Genomic DNA, 20,344 nt, shown 5'->3' with positions numbered 1-20,344 from the left:
TGCTGGGATGCAAAGATGAAATAAGACAGTTGTGCTTCCTCAAAAAGTTCACAAATTTGTCAGGTAGACAGAACTGTAGGAAAATAATTGCCAAACACTGATAAAAATGAGAGAGAGGGCACTGGGGTGGCTCAGTCAGTTAAGCGTCTGACTTAGGCTCAGGTCATGATCCTGGGGTCCTGGGATTGAGCCCTGTCCGCCTCCCTGCTCAGTGGGGAGCCTGCTTCTCCCTCTGCCCTTCCCCCACCACCCCGCTTGCTCGCACTCTCAAATAAGCAAAATCCTAAAAAACAAAAATAAAAAACACAAGAGAGATGCACAGGGGATGGGGTGGACAGGACAACAGATAAAATGATGTAAGAGAGTTGGTCAGTAACAGCTTCTTGTAGTGGGAGATGAACCAGTTCAAGGCAGACCAGGAAGGTGCTACAATCCCAGACAGCAAGCTTCAGGAGTATGGTTCAGTTTGGGGCCCTGGCTGGAACATAGGAATGAGTGAGGAAGCAGCAGGTGAGCAGGTCAGACCATACAGGACTAAAGATGTGCTGAGTAATAAGGGCTTTAGACCTAAAGGCCATGAGGAGTCCTCAAGAGGAACCATTTGATCAGACTTGAATTTTAAGGGGCGCCTGGGTGGCTCAGTGGGTTAAGCCGCTGCCTTCGGCTCGGGTCATGATCTCAGGGTCCTGGGATCAAGTCCCACATCGGGCTCTCTGCTCAGCGAGAAGCCTGCTTCCCTCTCTCTCTCTCTCTCTGCCTGCCTCTCCATCTACTTGTGATCTCTCTCTGTCAAATAAATAAATAAAATCTAAAAAAAAAGACTTGAATTTTAAGTAGATCATTCTGGCATGCTGAGTCTGTAGATTTCATTCATTCATTCATTCATTCATTTGAGGTCGGGGTTGGGGGTGGGGAGAGTACAAGCAGGGGGAGTTACAGAGGGAGAGGAAGAAGCAAGTTCCTGCTGAGCAGGGAGCCCGATGTGGGGCTCAATCCCAGGACCCTGGCATCATGACCTGAGCCGAAGGTAGGCGCTTAACCAACTGAGCCACCCAGGCACCCCGAGTCTGTAGATTTTTGTTATCAATCAAGGCTTGTGAGGTAAAGGACAAAGAAGCCCTGAAAATACCTTTAACCAAGATGGGGACCTCGGAGGAGGAGATATGAGGATATAAGAAGGACAAGTTCAGTTTGGTGTATGTTGTAGGTACTGTGAGACCAGCTGGCGGAGACTCTCTGAAGGTCACTGAAGTGAGAGGCCAGGCCTTCAGGAAACTCCAATATGTGAATCAGGAATTCTCAACTCTGATGATGCTGCTCTGTTTCTCAGTCTTTAAATACACCCAGTATATCTGCCCTGAGGGATTGACACATGCTCAGGAAGCCTTCCTGTCTCCTCTCTGTTTACCTAAATTCTTCCTCACTTTCCTACCCGTGGCCATCCTCACACCAAACTCCTTTACAAGTGGATTGTTCTATTCATCCGGCCTTTGGCCTGGGCTGCTTCTGTGGTGGTGGCCTCTTTGGGAACCTGCCCAGTGTCCACAGTTAGCATCAGTCAGTCAATAAACACTAAGGACTGTGCTGGTCTGGGCTCTGGATGAGGCCCTGGGGTTTCAGCAGCGAGCCAGAGAGACACACAGACCTTGTCCTACTGGAGTTTACACCCCAGCAAAGCCTGATGTGGATGAAACAAGACCAACTGTGAAGGCATCCAGACTGCTGAAGAAACAAATAGCATGATCTTTTTGTCAAGAGGTCAGAGAAGACCACCCCCCAGCCCCAGAAGAAGTGATCTTTTCAAGGGAACCCTGAATTAACTAGGCAATGAGGTGAAAAGGAACATTCAAGGCAGAGGGAAAGGTTATGTGTATAGGCAGAACGAGGCCCTGGAAGAGACTGCGGTGTGTTTTGAGACATGGATAGCTAGTAGAGCTGGGTTCGTGCAGAGGCCAGCAGGGGCAACGGATGCCCCAGGAACTTGTAAGCCATACTTACTCATTCAACAAACGTTTCTTGAGTGTCAAATGTATACCAGGCAATTTAGGTGCTGGGATTACTGTAGTTTAGACAGATAAGGTGTCTTCTACTCGAGGAGGTAGACAGCAAACAAGTAAAAAAAGTAAGAAACAAAGATGTAGGAGGAGGCCTCATTAGAAAGAGTTGTTAGAGAAGGCCTGTCTGTGAGGTGACATTTGAGCTGAAACCTGAAGGATGAGAAAACCAGCTGTGTGTAGACTTGAAGGATTAGCATTTGGAGCAGAGAGAACAAGTACAAAGGCCCTGTGGTAGGCATATTTGAAGAACAAAAGAGATCCCTTGGCTGGATCGCTGTGACTAGAAAGAGCAAGATGAGAGAAGGTGGGAGATGGAAAGCAGGGGCCAGGCCTCGTAGAGTCATGAAAGTTGTTAGTATAGAAGTAATCAGATTTCTTTTCATTTTGATTATTTTTAAAATTTTTTTAATTCATTCACTAAGCTCTACACTCAACGTGGGGCTCAAACTCATGACCCCGAGATCCAGAGTCACACAGTCTTCCAACTGAGCCAGGTGGGTGCCCCCAGATTTCTTTTTAAAAGATAACTTTGGTTGCTGTGTTGCTTGTGTTGCTGTGTGCAGAATGGACTGTAGGGGGCAAGAGTGCAAGCAGGAAGACCAGTTTTAGGAAGTCTGCAAAAGTTGAGCAATGATGGTGGCCTTGAATGGGATGTGGATGCCGCCAAAGGGGAAGGGTACACAGATTTGGGGGAGATACAGGAAGTGGAATGGACACGTCTAGGTGAGCAAATACATGTGGAGGTTTAAGAGGAAGAGAGAAGTCAAGGCCGATACCCTAGTTTCTAGTTTGAATAGCCAGAGGCTGACGATCGCTTTGGGCCTTGAGGGATGAGGTACCTGCAACATATCCCAGAGGATACACAGAAATTTACACAGGTTTGCGGTTTGGAAGAGCAGCCTCTACAGATTGGTTACCTATGGGTGATAACTGGAGGTTCCTAAGGTGACGAACACCTCGGATAGAATGAGGAGGAGCCAATGCCAACGCAATAGACCAAGATGTCAAGAAACGGACAGGTGTCCACTGGATGGAATGATGCATGTGCTGGTGAATTTAGAGTCACCCCAGGAGAGTGGTGAGTAGGAGGTGAGGAAATGGGAGACTATGAAGGGCAGTGAGCTTTCTAGCAATTTGGCCAAGGACACCAGGGTGTGGGGCCAAAGGAGAGCTCTTAGATGGGGCCTAGGTCTCCAGCCCCGGTGGTTCCAGGAACCAGGCCAAGACCTGTGCAGGGAAGGCTATCTTCCTTTACCTCAGAGGGCGAGTCATCTTGGCCCAGCCCACTTCCCATAAGGGCCCTGGGTGGAGCTGGGAAAGTCACCTCTAACCTGGGAGGAGGCTGAGGGCTCAAGATGGGAGGGCCCAGCGATAAGTCCTTATATGACCTGGGCGAGCCCCTGACCCTAATAGTTCATTGCCCCCAATTTCCCAAAGCAGTGCATTCAGGAAGAAAATAAGTTATCTGTTCCCCAAATTCTGTCTTTGGTGGTCTGACAACTGGGTGAACAAACGGAACCGGAACTGCAGTAAGAGCACAGAGCGATGGTGGGCTGCCTGTGGAATCTTTAGGAAAAGGTTCTAGAGAGAAGGCGCAGACAAGCCGGCATCAAGTCTTTCCCCACAGGTGCCTGGGTGGCTCTGTGGGTTAAGCATCTGCCTTCGGCTCAGGCCATGACCCCAGGGTTCTGGGATCCAGGAGCCCCACATCCCACATGGGGCTCTCTGCCCAGTGGGAAGCCTGCTTCTCCCTCTCCCACTCCCTCTGCCTGTGTTCCTTCTCTCAATGTGTCAATCAAATAAATAAAGTCTTTCCCTGTTGAACCTGGTGCATCCCTCCTGCACCCCGCCCTTCACTGATTCCAGTGACCAGACAGCAGTCAAACCTTTGTTTTTCACTTTATTGTACAAAAAGAAGGGAAACAAAACTTCTACAGTTGGCCTTAAGCTTAGGCAGACACCTCTAAGACACTCCCTCCCACCTCCCATGATACAAATTCAAGTTGTGGTTGTTGTTGAAACCTACAAAAACACTCCTTAAATATTAGAAAAAAGGGGGAGAGAGTGGGGCGGGTCCTCCCACTCCAACCATCTCATCCCAGTGCCAAAATGCACTCAGAGTGACCTCTTACAGCACCAACATCCCCATCCCCACAGCCCTGTTCGTACTGTAAGAATTTTCAATTTTTAAAACGGGGGGGGGGAGCCCCATTCAAAGTTGTTGTTAAATGAAAACACATTCCACTAAAACACAACAGTGTAGGGGCATTCAAACAGGAAAATGGGGTTCTTTGCAGGGGCTCTTGGGAAGAAATAGAACCTAGGAACCCCTGTATGAGGGTCAGGACAAAGGAAGGGGAGTGGGAGTGGGGAGTATTTTTCCCCTAATGCCCCCACCCCCAGCACCACATCCAAGGCAAAGCAGACGGCTTTCCTTTGGGAGTGGGACTCATCTTTCTCATTCCACCTCCCCGGTGGAATTCCCACTCTTCCCCCACACCTTGGCTTTCATTCAGAGGGGAAGGCAGAAAAGCACAAAGCCCCAACTAAATAGGTCATTGACATGATTGTAAGAAAAAAAAAAAAAAGCCAAAATTTAATCAAAAATTAAAAATTTCAATCCACAGAGATAAGGTGGCTTGGCTTATTAAGGGTCTAAGGAATCAGGGTACCAGAAATTTTGAGATGGCCAGGAAGGGTTAGAGGGACTCCTGCAAAAGCAGCCTCTGCAGACCCCTTCCCCAGCTGGGGGTTTGGAGGGGCAGGGAGGGGAGCAGACCTGAGAAATCAAAGGGAATGGGGGGCGGTGGGGTAGCTGGAGGATATAGGGAAGGGCAGGAGGGGTATATGTTAAGAGCTTTCAATATACTTCTTGAAGCCCAGTTTCTGAGCCTAAGGGAGCCAGGCAACCTCTCAAATGAACTGGGAAGGCCTTTTCCCACTAAATAAAAGGCTCTTAGGATCACCTAGTCTGTCCCCCTCCTAATGCCCCGCCGGAGCCCAGCGGAGGCTCAGTCACGTGGCCCTGGCAGAGGGAAGCAGCTATAGGAAGCAGGAGAGTGGCTTCGGTAACCCGCCCCCCCCCAATCCAATCAGAGATTAGGCAAAGCAGAGAATGTGGAGAGAGGGGCTGCCCTAGCCTGTTCCCACCAGGATCAGTGTCTCCCTGGCCCTCACCAACCCACTCACCGGATTCACAGACTGAGGTGGACTCCCCCTTCTCTTACACACATGCATACACACGCACACGCACGTCTTTGCACACATCCACAGGTGCACCCATGCTATGTACAGGCGACACACGCACACACGCTTTTCCATTCGTGTCAAGACCGTTTTTAAAAAAGTCCCAAACCTACCCCCTAAGCCCTCCCTCTCCCAGAAATGACAACAGAGACGGCAGCCGAGATCGGTAGGAAACGTCTCGTTGACAGCTCAGAGCTTAAAAAAAAAATATATACACATATATAAAAAACACTTCTGTCCCCTCCCCCCATGAGTGGGTATGGGCAGCTCCTTCCTGCAGAGGGCAGGGGAGAGGGCTAGAGGGCAGCGCCTGTTTTCTGAGGCTCCTGCCCTCCTCTCCCCACGTTCCCTGCCTCCAGTTCCAACGCAGGGGTCCAGTCGGCAAGCCCCTCTGGGAAGGGAGGGGTCTTCCCCGAGCTTCCACCCTCCCATGGGTTGGGCTGCAGGTGTGGAGGGCCTCACCGGACTCTTTGGGACCCCCCCCACCCCACTCCCAGGTCCATTGTCCATGACAGAACCGCAAGTGCAGAAGAGGGGTGGGCCGGTCCGGTCCAGTGGTGGCTCAGTCTGATGGTTGCGCTCCCTGGAGGGCCCCCAAACCAGGGCCGATGTCTCTGAGGCTGCAGAGTCCTGGCCTGGGCTCCTCCAGCCCCTCCCCCACCAAATTTAAAAAAAAAAAAAAGAAAGAAAAAGAAAAAGAAAAAGAAAAGTGGGGGAGGCCATGGGGCAGGGGACAGAACACGGGGGAGAAACAAAGGTGGTCAGTTGGGGAGGGGAGCCCTGGGTGGGACCGGGCCTCAGTTGGAGTCAGAGTCCGAGGAGTCCCCCGAGGAGGAAGAGCTGGAGCTGCTGCCCTCTGACTCATTGTCCTCGTCCTCATCGTCATCCTCATCGTCGTCCTCGTCCTCGTCATCCTCCTCATTCTGGGGGGCAAGGAATGCGGTGACCACCGGCCAGGCCTGGCAAGCCCCCCCCCCCCGCCCCTACCACGCCCTGCTGCCTGACCTCATCTCCGTCCTCACTCTCATCCTCACTGCTCGACTCAGAGGAGTCCCCCCCGTCCTCTGAGGAGTCCCCGTTCTCGTCATCTTCCTCCTCTTCATCCTCCTCCTCGTCCTCCTCATCCTCTTCATCATCCTCCTCAGACTCCTGGGAGGGGCGGAGGCACATTAGGGGTGGTCCCTGCCACACTCCTCCGGGCGCCAGGGACACCCCCTGCCCCGTCTGGGAGGAGCTCCTTACCGACTTGGACTGCAAGGCAGTCCGGCTGGACTTGGGGTTCGGGCCTCGCAGCTTGGTCATGCTCTTACGTTTCTGTAGGCAAGGACGGCGATGCAGACAAAGGAGCAGCCGTGAGTGCCAGACAACGGCCCGCCCCAAACCCTCCCTGTCCCCGGCACCGCCCTGCTCCCAGACTCACATTGGAGATGTACTCTTTATAGGCCGCACGGTCCTGGGGAGACAGACTCTGCAGGAGACAGAGAAGAAGGTAAATGTTGGAACGCCACCCGCACTGACCGAGTATGTGGCTGAGTGCCAGACAGGGGGCTAAGCCCTCACATACCGTTACCCTGCTCTACCCCTGCCGCTCTCCTCATACACACAGCACCCCCACCCAGGTCCAAGCACACAGCTCCAGTGCTACTGCTAGAGATGCCCCGAGTCCTTCTCAAAGCCACCCCGTCCCAGGACTATCGGTTTTCATGTCCCTCTTCTTGTTGTACCCAAGCGGAGCTTCCAGAGTTAGTCCTTCCTCAGCTCAGAGCAGCCCCCCACCACGACCACCATAGCCTGGCATCATCACTCCTGCTCCCAAGAGGGCTCCAAAGCCTGGAGCCCCAGAGGAGGGGATCCGGGGCTCCCCAAATCTCTGGACACTTAAACCTCACGATCTCCCAGGGTCTCTGGCTGACCCGGCTGAATAGCTGGGGGCAGACACAGGTGACTCTCTCCATGTTACAGATCTGACTGCTCAACCAAGGTGCAGAAGGGGAGCAGCGCAGAGGCTTGGGGCCCAACCAGAGCCCAGCTGGAGGGAGGAAAAGGCAATCTGATTTGGATTATTCTACTTACTAACAGTGTGACCTTGGATAAATCACTTAACCTCTCTGAACCTTGGTTTCTTCCCCCGATAGTAGTCACTGCCCTACAGGACTGCTGGGATGCTGAACGAAATCATGAATGCAGACCAGCCAGAAACCGCCGCCTTCTTCCAAGGGTCCTCAACCCTCTCACCTTGACCCAGAGGTCCAGGTGTACTTTGTACTGCTTCTGTTGCTCCTCTGCCAACTTCTTGTAGTGCTCCTTCTGGCTCTGGGAAATGCGCTGCCAGCGGCTGCCGATCTCCACCATACGTTCTTTCAGCGGCAGGTGGTTCAGCTCCCCGTTGGACAGCAGCTCCTGGGAGAACTTCTGGTAACCGTTCCTAGGAGGTGGGGCGGTGCAGGGAGGGTTAGGATGCCAAGACGATCACTTGCTAGCCGTGACCCTCCCCGCGGCCAGCGTGGGTTGCAGCCCTCTGACTCACATGGGAGGCTTCTTCGGTTCTCCTTGGAACTTCATCTTCTTGGAGGAGTTCGCAGCAGCGGGGGGTGCCCGCATCTCACTCAGCTCTCTCTGTGGGGACACCCAGAAGGGTCACAGGCACTCCACCCCACACCTGGAAGTATTTCTACCTCCCACCTCATGCCCTCAGTGCCTGGGAAATGGAGGCACAGCTAGGGAGCAACATCCTCACAGCTCACACCTGGGTCAGGCGCCACTGCTCGAAAGCGTTTGTCACAACCACGCTCGTGTGACCGGTATCACCGCCCCCTCTACTGAGGCGTGACTGAGGTTCAGAGAAGGAAGGTGGGAGGTTTGCTCAGGATAACACATCCAAGGCTGGGGCTCCTGGCTCCACGGCCCACCCGCTGAGGCAAGGGCACTCTGACCCCCAAAGTAGAGGGAGGTGGCTCAGGGTCCACTGAGCCCACCATGCCCCCCCCAGCCCCCGCCCTGCGCTGACCAGCTGAGCCCTTCTTCCCACCTCATATCGCTTTTGGTCTTCGGCTGCCTTCTTAATCCACATCAGTTTCTCCTTCTTCTCCATGTTGTTCCAGGTCATCTCCATGGCTTTCAAGGCCTTCACCCGGTCATTCTGGAGACAAACAGGGGTGTCAGCTATGGGAGGGGTCACCTGGGGCTGGGGGCCACAGCAGTAGGCACTCAGCGGAACCACCCCTTTCAGGCTCCCTGCCACCTTGAAGCGTGCCAGGTAGTCCCCGATGACGCTCTGTTGCCAGATCTCCTCGGCTCTCTTGGGCGACTCTGGCAGCTTGCCCCGTTCCTCACGGTCCCCGCCCGGCTTCCTCTCAGACTGGGCCTTCAGCGCCGCCTCCCGGGCCTTGTACTTGGCCTGCGGGGGAAGAGCAGGGGCGTCAGCCTTCCCGCCGCCCCCAGGGGGCGCGCGTTCCCCGTCCAGCTCTGGAAGGCTCTTGCCCCTGGGCCAGAACAGGGCCCCGCGGCTCCTTGGAGGAGGTATGGGCTGGTGCAGAGGTCTCCAGCCTGGCCCGCCAACCAGCTCTGTTCCCCGGGGGAGCGGAGGCCCTCCTCAGACAGCTTCCGGCCTTCCGGCCTGCTGAGCTCCCAGCCCTGGCATCCTAGCCCAGGCACAACTGGGGCCCACACAGGCCAAGGCTGAGGCAGTGCACCTAGACCTTGGGGGACAAGCGAGCAGGACCCCGACCTTCTTCTTCTCTGACAAGTCGTTCCACATGCGGGCCAGAAGGCGGGTCAGCTCGCTCTCTGAGAGCTCAGGCCGCTCCTCTTGAAGCTGCCGCCGCTTCTCTTCGGAGAAGATGAACATGGCTGACACCGGCCGCTTAGGCTTCTCTGAGCCGCCCTGGAGGTGGACAAAGGAGGTCGGGGGCCGTGGGGGGTGATGGCGGGTAGCCCCACTTTCCCCCGCCTACCCCCAGTCAGTCGTGCCCCCTGCGCACCTTGCCCCCTTCCTGCGAGGGCTTCTTGGAGGCTGGGCTGGTGGCCTGCTTCTTGTTGATGCTCAGCATCTTCTCCTCCCCCAGGACCCGCTGCTGTTCCTCCTCAGGCAGGCTCTGGTCCGGAGACAAGGCGTGGCGTGGGGCTGCGCACCTGGCTGCCAGCTGGCTCCCGGGGGGATGGGGGGGTGGGGGATGGTCCAAAGGGCCTTAACCCCAAGGCCTCTGTCTGCCCGATGCCCTGCCTACAGGAACACTCACCTCTAGGAAACGGAGCAGTTCCACCTCGTAATCTTTCTTTTTCTGGGAACAGAAGGGGAGTCGGGGTCAGTCTGGGAACGAACCCGCTGATTCTCAAGGCACCATAACCCTCTACAAAACGTCCAGAGCCTGGATGGGGCCTCATCTCCCTCCACAGCTCAGATGCCAAACCTCGCACAGCATTGAGTCTGGAGTGGCGGCGGCGGGGGGGGGGGGGGGGGGGGTCCGAGATCCACCTGCCCGACCACTGACGGACCCCTTGCCGGGGCCAGATTTCCGGCGTCAAAGTCCCAAGGCCAGGCCTAAGTGTCTCCAGGAGTCGCCCTCCGCACGGCTCACCTGGTCACACTTCTTGTGGTAGGCGTCCTTCTCCTTCTGGGACAGCAGCTTCCACTGCTGGCTGCAGAGCACCATGCGTTCCGTGCTGGGCACGTCCTTCATGTTGGCCATCAGCTCGGCGCAGTACAGGGAGTAGCTGTTCCTATCAGAACCGGTGGGAAAGGAGACGCGATCCCCCCTGAGCCTCCTCCCTGAGGGACCAGGGCTTCAACTCTGGAGGTCTGCTGTCTGGACTGCCTCGATGCCCACTGGCCCACTCACCCCCCCACCCCCACCCCAGGGGGTGGCACTTACGGAGGTGGCTTGGTGGGTCGCCCATCAAACTTGTCCTTGAGCTGGCGTTCGGCCTTGGTGAGGGTGGACTTGGTGATGCCCTCCTCACTGATGTTCAGCTCAGGGTGCTTCTGGATATAGTCACGCATAATCTCCTGCAGAGTGAGGGGGGGGGATGGAGGGCAACGGGGGGGTGGGGTTAGCAGGGGGGGCTGGGGCGGGGAGAGCCGCTGGGGAGGGGAGGCAGGGAGCAAAAGCTGGGGGGTGGCCGTGTGTCTGCTCCGTCACACGAGACATGGCGCCCTGCCCTGCCCTAGCCTGAGATCTCACGGTGGGGAGGGGGGCAGGGAAGGTAGGGGCAGAGGCAAGGGGCCCAGAAGGCCCCTCCCTCAACGGTGGGACAGGGAATGACTGCCTCCCGCAGAGTGCGGAGGCTGCAGAGTCAGAGGGCAGAGGCTCTTGAAGAGCCGGACGGGGAGGAGCGCAGCGGAAGCCTAACCTCGTACTCCTTCCGCTGCTCCAGGGCCTTATGAATCCATTTCAGCCTCTTTTTGTCCGAGAGCTGAGACCACTGCTTCCCCAGGGAGTCCTTCACCTCCTTCGTAGTGGCCTGCAAACCAAAAGCCGTCAGACACACACAGGCAGCCAGGGGAAGGGGAAGGGGAGGGGGGAGGGGGGCACAGAGGCCCCCGCCCCCTCAGGCCACAGGAGGTCACATGAGTGTCCCCCACAGGCCAGGAGGGGAAAGTGGAGAGGCGGGGGTCCCGCCTAGGTGCAAGGGGACAGGCTCACGCACACACGCACACACACACTCGCACGCCAGCTGGCCCAGGCCCTGTCCATGCAGCCCACCCCTGGGGAGGGGCCTCCTCTCCTGCTCCCCTGCACCATGCCCGGCCGACCTGACGCGGCTCCCCCCTTGCCACCACCGTGCGCCCTCCATCCCTGCCCCCGGGCCGGACACTCACATCTGGCCGCACTTTGAGATACACCTTCTTCTCGTGGGTGTACCACAGCTGCTGGGGGGTTTTGGGCTTCTCGGGGATGTCCGACTTCTTGGCATTCTGGATTAGGTCAGGGTGATCCTCCCTAGCCGGGCGTGGGGAGCAACAGTCAGTGGGTGCGGGAGACCCGGCCAGGAGACCCGGCCAGCTGTCCCACCCACCAAGGCTCCACGGCCTATCCATCGGGGCCTAGGAGGACAGCGGCTACCTGCTAATCCCTGCCCTTGAGTATGACCTGCTAGGGTCAACATGTGACCTGTCCATCCCATCTTCCACGCCTCAGAGGGCAAGCTCAAGGCTCTGGTCGGGGTTACCCTATCCTGCCACACCCAGTGCCCTGTGGCCCTCCTCTGGGCTCCACTGCCTTACCTGAACCGGGCCAGGTTTCGCTCGAACTCCTGTTTCTCTCTCTGGAAGTCCTGAATATACTTCATCTGGGGGAGGAGGGGACAGGGTCATCCATGACCCAAAGCCTGAGCTATAAAAGCCACTGAACGCTCCTTGCTAGCTATTTTGCCTCCCAGTGGTGATGTGGACAGACACAGGGTGGCGTGAGCTGGCAGGGGATGGTGGCCTGCCTTCCAGTGGGTTGGGGAGACTCAACCGTAGCCCAGACTGTCGGCTTAGAACCAGACAGTGGGAGCTACAGGCGTCTCCTAGGACACATCCTATGTCCTGGTCTCTCCTGCTAAGAGAGGGAGAGTCCCAGAAGCAGGACCAGGCCTCGCCCAGTCACACTGAGCAGTGACAGGGCTGGGACTCCCCCTGACCCTACCTCCCCCTCCCCCAACACCGCAAACTCCCCACGATGAGTCAGGAGGAGGTGTGGGCCTTGCCCCTATCCTTCCCTCCTCCCGTGTCTGTGGCAGCTGGTATTGGTCTGCTGCCTCCAAGGCGGCCCATGGAGCCGGGGATAGGCCGAGTCCTGCTTCCAAGGCCTGAGGGGAGACGGTGTTCAAGGCACCCAGACCAAACTCTTACAACATTAATGATATTCTAACAGATCGGTCCTCTGCATTTGGATTTCCTTCCAGATCCAATGAGTGGTACCTTGTAGTACCTCAGGTCCCCTGGCTACTATCCTTCACATGCCTTCCCCATTCTGAACCCCCTCCCGTCACCTTCTCCCTGGCTCCTGGCTGGCAGACTCCTCCAGCCCTCCCCCCTCCACCCCACTGGCTCTCCTCTGCCTTGGCTTCTTTCCTTCTCCTCCACCGCTTTCCGTAAGGCTGGCCTCCTTTCCCGCCATCACGCGACTACCTCCCTGTCTTGTTCCTGCCTCTCCATTCCTCACTCTTCTTTCCTTTCCCACCTCTTTCCTTTCCTTACCTACCTCCTGTCCTGGCTACCACTCAATGTCCAGGTCTCCTTTCTCCCTTTTTCCCTGAGTCACAAGAGTCAGCCTTGGAAGAGTCCAGGGGCTCAGAGCAACTGAACCCCAACCCCCGCCTCTCCCAGAAGAGGCACCAGGCACAGGGACAGCCTCACTTTCCTCTGTGGCTCCTGCCGAACACAGGGAGCAGAGCCCAGCCCACTCTGCCCCAGTCTCAGCCCTCCTCACACAGAACAGTGGCTCTTGGAACAAGAAGTCACTCACGAACAGGGCTGGGCTTACCCTCCGCACCTGAGACAAAGACCAGGTCCAGAGAAACAAAGGAACTTACCACAGGTCATGCACAGAACAACTTAGGGGTAGTCACATCATCAGGCCCAAGCCTTGGGTCCCCCAGGCCAGTACCCTGTCTGCTCTACCACATAGTGTCTTAGCCCTCCCCGGTCCTGGGACCCTGGGCCTCTGCCTCCCACGCCCTGAGTGTCTGGGTGTCATGTGCGCAGTCTGATCCATGACCTCCCCATCAGAGGAGCGGAGAAGAACTCTGCCACTTCCTACCCCTGCTGGGCCTGGGCAGCAGCGGTAGACAGCTGGTTGCACCCTGCCAATCTGGCTCCTTTTTGGGTACAGAATTAAGGGGGGGAAGGGAGCGTACAGCCACAGGGCACAAAGAAGGAAGGTGGGAGGCTATACACTGGCTGTGTGTATCTTGGTCTCTTCTTCCCGAAGATGTGCCCGCCTCTCCCTCCCTCTGCCCCTCACCGACACCTCTCCCTGGCTTGCCTTGCGGCCCGGTACCCTTGCTGTTCATCATAACCCCACCCCGGCCCCATCTCACTCAGGGCCCAGCGGCAGGCCCCTCCATGGCCTGGCTGCCAGCCACGGGGAGGGTCCACTTGACTTCAAAGTGCGGGACGGGGTCCAACCCTGCCAGGGAAACCGGGGCAACCTCTGCTTAAGGTCAATGATCTTGGACGGCCTGGGACAGTGGGAGGCCACGAGGGATGCTGGTGCATCCTTGGGCAAACACACGCATAGAGGAAGGAAGCCCACTTCACGTGTGCATGGGCAGTGAGAAGTGCGCCTGATCCCTGCTCTGCTGTCACTGGCTGCGGGACCTGGGACACGAGTCCCTTCGGAGCCTCAGCTCCGTGCCCATACAATTGGCATAACCCCTTCTCCAGGGGTTCCCCATATGGGGATACTGACTGCATGCATCAGATGAGACCAAGGTTGGTTGGGGCGGGGGGTTGTCAGAGGGTGAACTGCTGGGCCGGCCCGACCGTGAGAACGTGAGCCCAGAAGCTATGCTGTATGAGCAAACACTGTGGACGATCCAGGGCAGGGAAGGGTGGTCTGAGTGCCTGCTATAGTCCCGGTTATTATGCCTTCCACAGTGCCAGTGCCTGTGCCTGACTGTGCGGAGGAGGTTGAGTGTGGCTGCCTGAGGCCCTACGCTCTGCTCTGTGACCCACCCCACGCAATGTTGAGGCCCTCTGTCTAAGCCTCCCCGTCATGGCTGACCCACCATGCACCAGCTGCTCCCTGACTCTTCCCTCCTCCCTGCCTCGCCCCTCCTCCCCCCACCTTCTTCTTCTCCGGCAGCTCCTTGTATTTCTTGGACAGAATCTTGGTCAGGTCCAGGTTGCTCATCTCAGGGTGCAACTTCGCGTACTTGGCCCGCTTCTCCATGAAGAAGCGGAAATAAGGGGTCAGGGGCTTCTTTGGGAAGTCCGGGTGTTTCTGGAAGGAGGGTCAAGGACAGAGTGAAGGTCAGACAGGATCCCTTTTCTGGCCCATTCCTCTCCTGCAGGTCACGCTCCGCCTCCTGGAAACTTACCTTGAGTTTTTTGCCTTTGTAAGGATTTTTAACGTGTTCCTGAGCATCAAGGATCAATTCTGTCAAGGTTCGGAACTTCCTCACCTGGAGGAAGAAGGGCGGTGAGTGCAAGGGGAAGTTCAGAAAGGGAAACACCACCCCAGAGCGTACCCCCCCTTCGCCAGTGGGTCTCCTCTAATTTCCACTAGACTGAATTTATCGAAGGGGGAGGGGCAGAGGGCAAAAGCCACAGCTCAGCCCCTAACACCCAGACGCTGGTCCATGCCTCCAGCAGAGGACCAAGCAGTCCGAACACACCAAAGGACAGCAACAAGGTGACCACCTGACCTCGATGTGTTGTCCATGCCAGCACCTCATTCATTCCCCAGAACAGCTCAGGCGACAGAAGCTCCAAGACGGTAAGTATTCAAGGCCACACAGCTAGAAAGTGGCAGAACTGAGAACTCTAGGCCAGTGCTGTCAACCGTGCCACCTCCCAAATGCGCAAGGGCGACCACATGAGCACCTCGCCTGGTCTCTTTCCTTCCTGTTTATAGACTTCTGTTTCCTCTCCCCCACCAGGAAGGTTGAGGCAGGGGTTCACACAGATGTGTCAGGAAAGCGGTGGGGGGGGGGTGTCAGTTACCTCATTAGAAATCTCCACCCATTTGAGCTTGCACATGTCTCCAGAAAAGTCTTTAAAGGCTACTTTTTCCCAGTCCATATGTGACTCGGTGGTTTTGAACTTGGAGCTGTCATTGGATGGAAGGTTGTTCTTCATGCATTCCAGCAAAGTCAGCATGTCTTCCTGAGACCAGCGGTCTGGAGAGGGGTGAGAAAGGCAATCACGCCCAGCTCATGCTTTCCCCTCATCTGTTCCCCAGTCCTTAAGTGCTCAACCCTTCTTTCCCAGAGCATCCCAAATCCCTGTTTACCTCTGATCTGAAGGCAAAGACAAGACATGACCTACTCATAAGGGAAAACTGTGACCATGTGGATTAAAACAGGAAGTCCAGTCCAGACAGTATCATACCTAGAAAGCCAGACCTAAAGTCAAGTCTGGCGTCCTTCAAAACTATGATCACACGCCAGGTTGCCACAAGCTACTATTTATTGTAGAGGAGAGAAAAAAATGAAGTTACAGTGATTTGGGAATTGGTGGGCAAACAGCTAACTTACTGGGAAAGGGGAGAGAAGCAGGGAGGCACAACACATCTAAATGTGATGCCAAGTTTAAGTTCTAGGGGGATCCCCCAGATGTGCAAGGACTGAGAATGGAGTGTGGGCACTGAAGAGAACCCATGCAGACATTTCTCTCCAACACAGCTGGAAGCTAACATTAGAGACATGAATAATTTGGGGCAAGTAAGGAAAATGGAATGGAAATGGAAAAACCATACAGGGCTGGCAGGTGGGCAAGGCTCTCAGGGCCCTGGTTCCAGGGAGAAGAGAACCCCCAGAATTCTGGGTTGTCTTCTGCGTCCAACTCGCCATGGAGGCAAAAAAAAAAAAAAAGAAGAAAGAAAGAAAGAAAGAAAAAGGCGGGGGTGGGGGTGGGGGGGTGTTCTGAACCAGCTATTTCCAGCCATTGAAAACACACCTCTAGTAGGCCTCTCTGGAAGGTAAGCTGGGAGAACAGATAGCCAAGGGCTAGGAGTCAAAAGGGCTCTTCATTTGCATTCGCATCTGGTAACCTGGGTCAGGGTTTCCACTGGGTGGGTCACATGGGACAATAATCCTCTCTCCTCTCAGTGTCCCACAGTCAGGGCCAGATGCTGGGCTTTGTCCTACCCTCTGCCCCCATGCACAGGGAGTCCCCACTGGAGGAGTAAGGTCTAGTTATGGACATCCTATGGCTGGGAGCCTCAGACCACCAAAATATCCTCTCCCTCCACCTGCCTCACCAAAAACCTTGTCCTCTGAATAACAATAAAACACCTGGAAAGCCTTTCTCCCCCTTCCCCCACATTCCTCTTCCTTCCTCCCATTCCAGGACACAGGGTGAGGAAAGGACACACTCTGGCCTGCACAGGCCTTCTTCTCCCTCTCTAAGCAGAAGAATGGAGTGTGAAAAATACAGTTTATAGCCTCGATGCCAAATAATTTGGGTTTGGCCAAACTTGACTCCCGAAACTGAATATACCTCCCTCATCTCAATTCAGAGAATGCAGACTGTCTAACCCCTTTCCAAGAGGAGTGGGCCCTGCAGACAACCATGTGGGAGAAGAGGACGTAAGTTAAAGAGCTCCTACCTTGGCCTTTGGGGGCGGCCATTTCCAGGTCTGTGGGGCAGTCAGCTTCTCCGTTCATTCTTTAGCCGTCCAGCCACCTCCTCCAGCCACCTCGTTGGGTCGTGCTGGCCGGGCAACCCGCGGTCAAAACCACCTCACCCTTTGGAGAGACACCAGTCCCCACTCAGGCGGGGATGCGAGGTGAGAGACTTTCTATTCCTCCCTCCCCCAAAGGGGAGGGGGGCACAAGTCCACACTCTCTCGCGGAGACCCTGCCAAGACCCTAGCAGACCTAATGGGTCGGTGGGTGTGGGAGTGCGCCCCCCACCCCGCGCTCCCCTGCAGTCCGGCTCCACCGCGTGCGCCCTCCCCTGCCCACGCGAGAGACTGCTCCCAGCTCCCGCGTGCAGCTAGCGCCCGCCCTCCGCCCTCCTTCCCCCACCCCGGCCAAAAAAAAAAAAAAAAAAAAAAAAAAAAAAATCTCCTCCTCCTCTATGCGCCCGCCCCGGGGAGGCCCCAGGCTGGAGGGCGGGGGAGGAGGAAGGGCGGGTAAAGGGCGCGCGCGGCCGAGAAAGCGGGCACGCGCCGCAGTCTCCTCCTCCCGCCTCCCCCCGGCCGGTTCCCCCCGCCTCCGCAACCCGGCGGGGACCCGGACGCAGCGCAGCCGCCGCCGGGCCCGGAGCGCAGCGGCCGCACCGCCCCCGGGGACCGGATCCGGATTCCCGTCGCCCCCCCTTCCCGGGCTCCCGACGCCGTCCCCGCCCGCCCAGGCGGGCGAGCAGCCGGAGAGAAGCGGCCCAGCCTGCCCCCCGCCCCCGAGCCACCCACCCCGGCCAGAGGCGCCGCCACCGCCTAGCCACCCCGACGCGCACGAAGGAGCCCGGCGCAGAGGCGCGACCACGGCGGGAACCGCCGCCTCCTCCCCCGAGCTTGCGGCCCAGCCCCGCCGGCGCCCCCGCCCCGGCCTCCGGGGAGCCGAGCCAAGGAGAGGGCGGGAGGACGGCGGCCGGGAGGCGGGGGCGCAGCGCTCACCGGCCCCGCCGCCCCCTCCGGCGGCCGGCGAGAACTGCGCCTGCCGGCTCGGAGAAGCGCGGGCTCCTCTGCCTGCGGCCAGGGCTCGGCTGGGGCCTCGCTTCCTGCCCTCCCCTCCCCCGGTTCTCGGCGTCCTCTCCAGTGCCCTGATACTCTTTCGTCCAGCCCTCTGCCTGGAGGGCGCCCCGGGTGCCCCCCGGTGTCTACGGCACCCGCGGTTCGCTACCCGGCCCCGGCCCCGACCCCGGCGCGCGTCCTCAGCCACCTCGGTTACCCGGCGCAGCGCGGCCTCCGGGCTTCCCGCTCCGGCGGCTCCCTCCCCGGCTCTGAGCGGCGGCGCCCTCCCCCGCTCGGCCGGGCACAGCCGCAGCTCCCTCCCGCAGCGGCAGCGGCTCCTCCTCCGGGCGCGGCGGCGGCGGCGGCGCTGGGGCGGCGGCTGCTGCTGTGGCGGCGGCGGCTGTGGCTGCTGCTGCCTGCTGCTCCTCGCGGCGAAAAGCACAAAGCACAGCGCCCTCCGCCTGCAGGCAGCCCGCCCGCCGCCCGCCCGCCGGCCCCGGCCTCAGCTCGCACACCCCCCGCCGCCGCCGCAGCCTCCGCCGCCGGAGCGGGGAGGAGGAGGGAGAAGGGAGGAGGAGGAGCGGGAGGGGGGGGGCGGGAGAAGCGGGGCAGCGAGCGCGTCCTTCCCCGTAGAGCGCACACCGACCCCCGGGGAGCGAGCGCCAGCCCGCCCGCCTCGCCGGCTCCGCTCCCTCCCACAGCCTGCCCGGGCGGGCTCCGCGGGGGGCAGCTGGGAGGAGGGGCGGGAGCTGGGGGGACCCGGGCGGCCGAGGCGGAGGGAAGGAAGGAGGGGAGGGGGGTGGTGGTGGTAGTAGTGGTGGTGGTGGTGGTGGTGGTGGTGGCGGCGGCGGCTGCTGCTGCTGCCGCCGCCGGGGAAGGGGGGGCTGGGGCAGGGAGACACGCAGCCGCCCGGATGGCGGCGGGGCTCGGAGCCCAGGCGGGCGGGCGGGCGCCGAGAGCGACCTCGCCAGACCCGCGGGGGAACTAGCAAGCTCGGCCCGCGCTGGAGGGAGGGCGCGAGGCGCGGCCGCAGAGAGGGTGCCAGGCGCGGCCGCAGAGAGGGTGCCCGGAGGCCCCCCGGCGGCCGGGGAGGCTGAGGGGTGCCAGCAGCCCTGCTTCGGAGCTCTCCTCCAAGTCCTCCCAGCTCAGATTCGGGCTTCCACGGCAGTCCTCACTCGCTCCCCTCTCCCGCCTCCTGGAGCGGGCTCTCCGCGCCCACCCTCTTCCCCGGAGCGTGGCCACCGGCTTGGGGCGCACGCATGCCCAGCGCGGCGCCAAGCTTCGGCGCCTACCTCGCGGTCCCCTGCTGCCAAACAGCACACACACGAAACTAAAAAAAAAAAAAAAAAAATTTTTTTTACCCGTACAAAATGCCCTCCCTGCAAATTTAAGGGGAAAAAAAAAATCCCCTTTGCTCCTTACACCCCGGAAACAGCAAGGGGGCGATGGGCTTCAGCAGAGGAGCCGCGCTGGGAGCCGGTTCAATCCAGCCCGGCATGGCTCCCCAGGCCTGCCCGGGCGCATGGAGATCGGCGGCGCCGCCACTCGCACAACCCCTCTCCCCCGAAATCCGCGGAACCCGGGCTCACTTACCGAGCGTGTGAAGGGGAGCGCAGGCCAGGAGCACCTAGGGGTGCGGCGGGCCGAAGAGCGGAGCCGCAGCTCCGCCGCAGCCGACGCCGGGGCCGCGAGTCGCCAGACAAAGCCCGAGATGGCGAAGCGGAGCGACGGCTAATGGCGAGCCCCACGCGCCGCGCTCCGCCCGCCCCGCTCCGCCCGCCCGCCCGCCTCGGCGCAGCGCAGCGCAGCTCCGAGCGCTCGCCCGTCAGAGCCGCCTCGGCGCCGCCGCCTCCCGGGCCACCCCGGCCTCCCCTGGCCCCTCCACCTCCTCCGGGCTACTCAGCCTCACCCCCTTCCCTCCCACCAGCGATGGGGGCTGCACGAAAATAAAAAAAGAAAAATAAAAAAATGCTTTTTTTTTTTTTTTTTTTTTTTTTTTTGGTGTTGGGGGGCAGGGCGGGCGTGTTGAGACTTTTGGGGTTTTTTGCCCCCAGCTCGCACTCACCTGCGGAGCCGCCGGGAGGGCTGGGGGTGGGGGCGCGCGGGGCTGGAGCCGGCGAGCGCGGGTTGAAAGCTAGCCAAGCTCTGCAGCGCCCGACCCGGGCGTATACGCCGCCGCCAGTCCCCGCAGAGAAATCGTCCTCCTACCCCCGCCTCCATCGCTCTGCGTTTCTCTTCCAATCAGCCGGTCGCTTGGCGGCTCCTCCATTCTCCGGCCAAGCCCGCTGCCTAGAGCGAGCTCCACTCCTCCATCTGCTAGCCCGGCTCCTTGCTCCCCTGCCGGGGCCGGCGAAACGACGTGGGGCCGGAGGGGGATTTGCGAGGGAACCTGCCTGCTTCCCGCTCCCATTGCTCCCTCCCCGCTGCCTCCTGCCTCCTGCTTCACTCCTGCGTCTTTCCAACTCTCCCCTGTCGCCACTGGTGTGTGTCTGAGTGTGTGCGCGGGTTTTTTTTTTTTTTTTTTTTTTATTGCTCTTTGCTTTTGCAACCCTGAAGCCAAAGCGAGGGGGTGGGGGGGATAAGGAGGGGGTGTTAAAAAAAAAAAAAAAGGCAAGAAAGAAGCTCTTAGATTTGCAACACATTGAAAAAGCCGGGGAGCACCCCGCCTCGCCGGATCTCGGCTCCCCGCGAGGGCCTTCCGGGTTTTAGAGCGAG

The 20,344-nt window shown here is 58.7% G+C and overlaps 1 protein-coding gene across 6 annotated transcripts; it reads right to left on the bottom strand.

Moving 5' to 3' along the window:
• Window positions 1-5,466: 5,466 nt before the first annotated feature.
• UBTF (upstream binding transcription factor) lies at window positions 5,467-20,081 on the bottom strand. 6 transcript variants are annotated; one of them, XM_047706176.1, is made up of 21 exons: window positions 19,695-20,081; window positions 16,562-16,700; window positions 14,956-15,131; window positions 14,331-14,414; window positions 14,078-14,233; window positions 11,527-11,591; window positions 11,122-11,242; window positions 10,653-10,763; window positions 10,175-10,308; window positions 9,881-10,022; window positions 9,542-9,583; window positions 9,284-9,397; window positions 9,031-9,186; window positions 8,545-8,700; window positions 8,332-8,442; window positions 7,831-7,919; window positions 7,539-7,728; window positions 6,724-6,771; window positions 6,546-6,617; window positions 6,309-6,452; window positions 5,467-6,226 (listed from the first exon to the last, which is right to left on the bottom strand). In XM_047706176.1, the coding sequence occupies exons 2-21, from the start codon at window positions 16,617-16,619 to the stop codon at window positions 6,101-6,103; spliced, it is 2,295 nt and encodes a 764-aa protein (XP_047562132.1). In that variant the 5' UTR covers window positions 16,620-16,700; window positions 19,695-20,081; the 3' UTR covers window positions 5,467-6,100. The 6 variants fall into 6 exon arrangements, with proteins under 6 accessions (XP_047562132.1, XP_047562127.1, XP_047562128.1 ...); XM_047706171.1 differs by lacking the exon at window positions 19,695-20,081 and adding an exon at window positions 19,223-19,491; XM_047706172.1 differs by lacking the exon at window positions 19,695-20,081 and adding an exon at window positions 17,847-17,982.
• Between the last annotated feature and the right edge of the window lie 263 nt (window positions 20,082-20,344).

Source organism: Lutra lutra, chromosome 16 (genome assembly GCF_902655055.1).
Source record: "Lutra lutra chromosome 16, mLutLut1.2, whole genome shotgun sequence".
Taxonomy (NCBI): Eukaryota; Metazoa; Chordata; class Mammalia; order Carnivora; family Mustelidae; genus Lutra; species Lutra lutra.
The sequence above is the reverse complement of the archived record's forward strand: the minus strand, read 5'-3'. Positions and strand labels throughout refer to the sequence as shown.